This window comes from Scomber japonicus, chromosome 1 (genome assembly GCF_027409825.1).
Source record: "Scomber japonicus isolate fScoJap1 chromosome 1, fScoJap1.pri, whole genome shotgun sequence".
Taxonomy (NCBI): Eukaryota; Metazoa; Chordata; class Actinopteri; order Scombriformes; family Scombridae; genus Scomber; species Scomber japonicus.
The window spans coordinates 39,774,498-39,782,508 of record NC_070578.1 but is presented as its reverse complement, the minus strand read 5'-3'; the positions used below and the strand labels follow the sequence as shown (position 1 = coordinate 39,782,508).

The 8,011-nt window shown below is 46.3% G+C and overlaps 1 protein-coding gene across 1 annotated transcript in view; it reads left to right on the top strand.

The window, feature by feature from the left end:
• The window catches only part of LOC128369012 (USP6 N-terminal-like protein), a 16,934-nt gene extending 13,306 nt beyond the window's left edge, over positions 1–3,628 (top strand). Inside the window, exons 7-8 of the mRNA XM_053329999.1 lie at positions 628–727; positions 3,516–3,628. Of these exons, the coding sequence (XP_053185974.1) occupies positions 628–727; positions 3,516–3,628 (213 nt within the window). The remainder of the gene's footprint in view (positions 1–627; positions 728–3,515) is intronic.
• The last annotated feature ends 4,383 nt before the right edge of the window (positions 3,629–8,011 follow it).

The window sequence follows — 8,011 nt, the reverse complement described above, 5'->3', positions numbered from 1 at the left end:
GTGGTAAGTGAAGTTCCAAGTTATTTTCCCCCAGAGTAAGGATTTATCTTGTGGGCATCGTGGCACCAACCATCACATCAATCCATCTGATAGTTGTTGAGATATGTGCGGTCGGAGCAGAGCGGCGGTGGACTGACTGGCATCTCTCTAACGCCACCGCCGCTGCTAGCGTGACTCAAACACAAATTTGTCAGCTTGCCTTTTTTCTGAAGGTAATTTTACACGATTCCAGCAGAAAATAAAAGCTCGCTGATATTTGAGCTCTGGGACATTGCATTAGAGGAGAGCATTAAAAGCTGTTAAGTTAAACTGCTATTAGCCCCCCCCCCTCTCTCTCTCTCGTTCTCCGTTCATGCCCACAATCCTGTGGTTGTTGGTCTGGCAACGATCGGACGCTGTCAGCACTTCTTTGTCCCGCTGAGTCGTCTCTGGGCTCAGAGGGGCCAGAGCGAGCCTCTGAGGTCTGAGGAAGGAACTCAACAACCCTCCTGACTCCGAGGAGAGCTGCTGATATGTGAAACCACGGGGGGCGCAACAAAAACAGGCAAAATATGGTCACACTCATGATGATGATGATGATGATGATGATGATGGTGGTGGTTGATGTTGTTCTGTTGTACCCTGCAGACGCCGTTCACCCTGACGCTCCGTCTGTGGGACATTTTCATCCTGGAGGGAGAGAGGCTGCTCACCGCCATGTCTTACACCATCCTGAAGATACACAAGAGTAAGGATGTGACAGCCGCTACGCCACAGGAACTTAAACCATCGTCTGTTTGGGGAAGGGAGGGAGGAAGGAAAAGAGGGAGGAAAGAAGGGAGGGGAGGAAGAAGGAAGGAAACAGAGTAAGGATGTGACAGCCGCTTGGCCACAGGAACTTAAACCATCGTCTGTTTGAGCAGCCGAAGGGTTTCAAACACGCTGTTCACTAATTCAGCCTCTGACGTCAAGGAAGGAAGGGAGGAAGAAGGGAGGAAGGAAAGGAGGGAGGAAGAAGGAAGGAAAGGAGGGAGGAAGATGAAGGGGAGGGAGGAAGGAAAAGAGGGAGGAAGGAAAGAGGGAAGGACGGAGGAAAGGAGGGAGGGAGAAGGAAGGGAGGGAGTGAGGAGGAAGGGAAGGAAGGAGGGAGAAGAAGGGAGGGAGGAAGGGAAGGAGGCAGGGAGGAAGGACAGAAGAAAGGAGAGAGGGAGGGAGGAAGGGAAGGAAGGAAAAGAAGGAGGAAACGAAGGAAGGGAGGAAAGGAGGGAGGGAGGGAGGGAGGGAGGAAGGAAACGAGGAAGGAAGGGAGGAAGGAAAGGAGGGAGGAAGAAGGAAGGAAAGGAGGGAGGAAGATGAAGGGGAGGGAGGAAGAAGGGAGGGAGGAAGGGAAGGAGGCAGGGAGGAAGGACAGAAGAAAGGAGAGAGGGAGGGAGGAAGGGAAGGAAGGAAAAGAAGGAGGAAACGAAGGAAGGGAGGAAAGGAGGGAGGGAGGAAGGAAACGAGGAAGGAAGGGAGGAAAGGAAAGGAGAAGAAGGAGGGTGGGAGGGAGGAAATAAGGAAGGAAGGAGGGAGGGAGGAAGGAAACAGAGTAAGGATGTGACAGCAGCTTGGCCACAGGAACTTAAAACCATGGTGTGTTTGAGCAGCTGAAGGGTTTCAAACACTCTGTTCACTCTTTCAGCCTTAAAACTAAACCTGATGATTCTCAGCTGTTGTTGTTTGAAGCAGATTCAGCCTCTAATTAATCAAAAGGTTTCAGTGGTTTAGTGTTTCTTTAACCCTCCTGTTGTCCTTTAGTCAAGGACGGAAGGAAGGAGAGGAGAGGAAAGGAGGGAGGAGGAAGGAAGGAAGGGAGGAAAGGAAAAGAGGGAGGAAGGAAGGAAAGAAGGACAGAAGAAAGAAGGAAGGACGGAGGAAAGAAGGAAGGAGGGAGGAAGGAAGGGAGGAAAGGAAGGAAGGAAGGTAGGAGGGAGGGAGGAAAGAAGTACAGAAGAAGGAAGGAAGGAAGGAAAGAAGGAGGGAGGGAGGGAGGAAGGAAGGAAGGGAGGAAAGGAAAGGAAGGAATAAAGGAAGGGAGGAAGAAGGAAAGAAGGAAGGGAGAGAGGGAGGTAGGGAGGAAGGAAGGAAAAGAGGGAGGAAAGAAGAAGGACGGAGGGAGGAAGGAAGGTAGGAGGGAGGGAGGGACGAAAGAAGGACAGAAGAAGGAAGGAAGGAAGGAAAGAAGGAGGGAGGGGAGGAAGGAAGGGAGGAAAGGAAAGGAAAGGAGGGAAGGAAGGAAAAGAGGGGGGAAAGGAAAGAAGGAAGGAAGGAAAGGAAGGAAGGAACTTTTTTATTTTATACCTTCCTGTTTTTCTACAAACATCTCCAACAAGCAGCTCTACAACCTTCCTCAATAAAACATCTTAAAACTATCAGGATGTAAAGAAGAGTATGAATATATATATAATATATAGTATGAATATATATAGTATAAATATATATATAGGCAGTAAGCTTTCATTTCCATCTCTCTGTACTACTGACCCTCTTCAGTCTGAACCATATGAATGAGCCTGTGTCCATATACCAGATCATTTAAACATACTGGGTCACTCTCAGCGCTCTCATAGCCTCGTTTCCATGAGAGAGAGTCCACTGAGCTCTACCTGCTAACACACACACACACACACACACACACACACACACACACACACACACACAGCTAGCTGCTAGACTAGCTGCTCAACATAGTGGAGCATTTCCCTCAGGAGCTGGTGGAGAGTAAAAACAGAGCAAAAAGAGAGAGAATATTGGACTTTACATTCAGCAGATGGACAGAAACATGATGAACTAATGAATGGTAACAGTTTTTTCTCAGGGGGTTTGATGTGTGTCCTTCCTTCCTTCCTTCCTTCCTCCCTCCCTCCCTTCCTTCCTTCCTCCTTTCCTTCTTTCTTCTGTCCTTCTTCCCTCCTTCCTTTCCTTCCTTCCTCCTTTCCTTCTTTCTTCTGTCCTTCTTCCCTCCCTCCTTCCTTCTTTCTTCTGTCCTTCTTCCCTCCCCCCTTCCTTCTTCCCTCCCCCCTTCCTTCTTTCTTCTGTCCTTCTTCCCTCCCTCCTTCCCTCCTTCCTTCCTTCCTTCCTTCCTCCCTCCCTTCCTCCCTTCCTTCCGTCCTTCCTTCCTTCCTCCCTAACCTCCCTTCCTTCCTTCCTCCCTCCTTTCCTTCTTTCCTTCCTTCCTCCTTTCCTCCTTTCCTTCTTTCTTCTGTCCTTCTTCCCTCCCTCCCTCCCTTCTTTCCTTCTTCCTTTCCTTCTTTCTTCTGTCCTTCTTCCTTCCTTCTTTCCTTCCTCTGTCCCTCCTTCCCTCCCTCTCTTCCTTCCTTCTTCCCTCCCTCCTTACTTCTTTCCTTCCTCCGTCCCTCCTTCCTCCCTTCTGTCTTTCCTTTCCTTCCTTCCTTCCTTCCTTCCTTCCTTCCTTCCGCAACTCTAAATGAATGATAATGCTGGATTACAGTTATTATAACAGTTTTTTTGGATTTGATGTGTGTTTTTTTGTGCAGAGCGTCTCTTGAAGATGTCTCTGGAGGATCTCAGAGAGTTCCTGCAGGAGAGGATCGCTCAGACCTTCTTCTACAGCGACGACGTCATCGTGAGCAGCTTCAGGCCTCCATGACTGAGCTGAGGAAGATGAAGCTGGATCTTCCTCCTCCAGGTACACGACTGCACACAACACTGAGCTCCTCATGTCCTGTGTGATGAAAAGCCTCAAGATGGTCTGAACACTGGAGATCAATGCACTCGAGAGAATATAAGAATGATAAAAATGTAGAAACATGAATAAAATAAGATAGGATAAGATAAAAAAAAGGAATGATGATAATGAAAGAAAGTAAAAATTTAAGACATCAAAAAATAAAATAAAAATAGAATAAAAAGACTATGAATCATTCTTCCTTCCTTCCTTCCTTCCTTCCTTCCTTCCTTCCTTCTTTCCTTTCCTTCCTTCCTTCTGTCCTTCTTTCCTTCCCTCCCTCCTTCTTTACTTTCTTTCCTTCCTTCCTTCCTTCCTCCCTCCCTCCCTCCCTCCCTCCCTCCTTCCTACCTTCTTTGCTTTCCTACCTCCCTCCTCTCTTTCCTTTCCTTTCCTTCCTTCCTTCTGTCCTTCTTTCCTTCCCTCCCTCCCTCCTTTCCTTCCTTCTTCCTCCCTTCCTCCTTTCCTTCGTTCTTCCTACCTTCCTTGCTTTCCTACCTCCCTCCTTCTCTCTTTCCTTCCTTCCCTCCCTCCCTCCTTCCTTCCTTCTGTCTTCTTTCCTCCCTCCCTCCTTCCTTCCTTCCTTTCCTACCTCCCTCCTTCTCTCTTTCCTTCCTTCCTTCTTTTTCCCTCCCTCCTTTCCTTCCTTCTTCCTCTCTTCCTCCCTTCCTTCCTTCTTCCTAAGCCAGGCTGAATAGGCAGGTTTTGAGTTTACTTTTAAAAGTTTCAACACTAAGAGAGACTCCCAATGATATTATTATAAAGAAAAAAAGATGTAATGTTGATTTAATAACCAAAAAAAAAGTGATATTAAAATCCTGGACAGGGGGAATGTTGGTAGATTGTGTAACTGCAGGAATGAAACAACTAAACTTTGATAAGTGGGCGTAAAGTTTCAAGTTATTCTCTGGCTAGCGTTGAACCAAACCAGCTGAGACGGATCACTAGATGTTACGCAAAAATTAAACTAAAAATAATTTTATTTTTCAGGACAAAATGTAACAGCCAGTGTTTTGTTTTTCACTCTGGTTTCCATGGCAACCACTTTATGCTGGATTCACTGACTGTTAACTATCAGATATGGTAGATTTAAACTCTAACTGTAAATCTACTAAGAGTCTTTGTTCTTTGTTTTTAGGGAAGCCTGATGAGTTGCCTCGTAAGCCTTTGGGCCAGGAGCTGGTGCTGCTGAGTCCAGTCCAGCCCTCCACAGGGAAGCCGTCCTCCGCCAGCGTCGTCCCCCGAGCAGGTCTGAGCCTCCACATCATCTCCCACCAGCCTGACTCCATATCTCCAGACCAGAGCCCCTCCAAGGACCCGTTGGATCTCCACGCTGGGGACGAGGAGGAGGCTCCACTGCCTTCCCCAGACCCGGTCATCATCCACAGCCAGGCCCCGCTCACCCCCGATGGCTCCCCGCTGATGGGGCCGCCTCCGCCTTACCAGCCCCCAGCGAGCCCTGCGGTGGTCCAAGTGGATCAAGGGAGGGACGAGCTGCAGCAGCAGATCGCAGACGAGCTCTCGACAGACGATCCTGCTGTGGACGCTCACGTGACCGGCAGCACTGACCAATCCTCCTGCAGGGGCCCGAGGACTCTCTCAGAGCCTGTAGCCCCGCCGGCTCCGGCTCTGGCTCCGGCTCAGTCCGAGGGTCCGATAGGAGGAGAGAGGATGGAGGATACTTACTGCGTCCAGCTGCTGAAGCAGGCCTCCACTCTGTCCAGCGACACTAACCAGAACCAGAACCAGAACCAGGACTCAAGTGCAGCGTCAGAGGAAACAAAGACTCCGGACATTTCATGAGATGAGCTCTGAAACGCAGACTGCATGTGTGTGATACAGATTAATTGATCGAATTGGGTTTTGTGTCAATGGCTCAGATTGGCTCTGTTGGGTTCATAGAAAGGTTCGGATCAGGCAGTTTAAACAGTTTGGTTGTCGATGTTCATGTTTTGCTCAAAAACTAGTTAAACAAGTATGATTTATTAGTCAGATTATGAGTGCCGAGCAATAATTGCTTAAAAATGTGCTGTCAGTTTCAGGTCCAATATTGATTCTGGTTATCTAATTTGTTATGATTTGACTTCCTTTAACTCCCTAAAAAGTTTTGTAACGGCTCTAAGAAGCATTTTTTTTCAGATGATGCAACAGAGTGACTGTCAGCTTTGAAATTTTCACCTGCAGGGGACAGAAGAAGAACATCAAACATGTCTGCTTTGTCCTCCAATATCTGGAAGTTTAAGTGAAAGACAAAAGAGAAAGCAAGCAGCGTCCATATTTATCAAGTGTCTCAGAATCCCTTGTAGGAGTTCATCATCATCATCATCATCATCATCATTAATTAACTACCCAGTAGCTCTATTACTGGCCTGTTGGACCTTTTCTTTCCAACCAAATTTAGATGTTTTCAGGTGGGACGTTTCAAAATGACCCTAATAAGCTCATTTATTATAATACTATTCCTCAGGTTGGTTTCAAAGAGCTGTGGAGACCTGTTGCACCAGTAGATGGCAGCATAATCAAAGTCGTATTGAACCAAAGTCCCAGCCAGAATTGTAAATGTTACACGGTCCAGCAGGGCTTCTGTCCTGGCTAAGAGTTCAGTCCTTTGACTAAAAAGTGCTTTTAATGCCATGTCTTCCCCTGAGAGCTGAATATCTAGAATACAACACACAGCATTAATAGTAGTTTTTTGCTGCTGCTGTCTGACCTTCTCCGAACTCAGAGTGCTGCATGTTGTCTTAACTTGACTCACAATCCAAAAAGAACAGCCTCAGTTTTCCCTAAACGAACATAAACTTTAATACCAGACAGTAAAACAGTAATATTTTCCACCTCTGCACTCAAAGTTATTCAAGCCTGTCAGTCATCTCCTGGTGACTCTGAGAGGTCAACACATCTCTGGAGCTCTCGGAAATATTAGCAGAGATAGAAGTAACATCCTCAGTTACACAAGCAGAACATTTCCGATGCGTTACGGCAGATTTCGTACCCTGAGACACCTGATGAATTTGGACTCAGTTGAACTAGTCATGAGTCCTGTTCAGTCTGGGAGAACAGTCGTGTAGTCATGTGTATTAGAAAATAACGCCCTGATGATGTAAACAGTCAAAAGCCTGTGGGGAAAAAGTGATGTTTTAACGATGTGGGTGTTTACCTGGCAGGTGCATCATGGGAAGTGTAGGATGTAGTGTTTTTTGGAGCTTTACCCAAAACTAGAGACTTGAAGTTAAGATATTTTGACCTTTTGACATGGTCTCTTGCAGGTCCCCCAACTTTATGGAAGTGTAATTCTATCAATCAATCTGCAGACATCACAGTTACAGGTTAACTCCTCCTGTGAAATATAGACATGGTTTTAATTCCAAAGATGCTACAAATATTGGTATTGGCTGAGATCTGATTACTTCAAACCCCTGGAAAACATGAGAAACACCTCAGTCTGTGCACCTCACCTTCATCAATACCAAACATGGGAAGTGTAGGATGTGGTGGTTTTTTTGGAGCTTCACCCAAACTAGAGACTTGAAGTTAAGATATTTTGACCTTTTACTTGGTCCTTCAACTTTATGGAAGTGTAATACTTCAATCAATCAATCTCCAGCAGTCATCACAGTTGTTTTAGTGGTTTTAATTCCAAATATGTTACAAATATTGGTATTGGCCAGGTGGGGAGCTTCGGTCCTCTGAAATGAGGCCAACCAGGAAGTAACTTAGAGCTGCATTCTATCAAAAGGCCACCAGGGGGCGACCGTCTCTATACAAGTCAATGGAGAATTCACCAACTTCTCACTTGATTTCTAACCTCAGTAAACGTTTTCAAAATGTGTTTATGGTCTCAATCGCTAGTTTAAAGCCTTCTTCAATGCAGTATGATGTTCATTTGGGACATTTTGGCCTCCGCCTATGACTCAGCCTCATGCCCATATAAGTAGAATCCGTGTTTTTTTTTTCTCCCAGCATGCACCTGAAATTTTCAGATTTCCAGATTCTAAACTATTGGCTTCCGAGCAGCAGTCCACAAACCAATGGGTGACGTCACGGATGTTACGTCCATTTCTCTTATACAGTCTGTGGTATTGGCTGAGATCTGACACCTCAGTCTGGGCACCTCACCTTCATCACTACCAAACATCTCTACCACTGTGTATTTGGAGAAATTGTGTTAATTTCCCAGAATTTGAGACATACAATGATATCTTACAGGACTGCACAGCATTCAACATCACTTCCACTACTGTTTCCTGTCTGTCTGAAAGGTTTTGATGGACTTATTATTGCAGAGCAGTCTCTGAATCATCACCC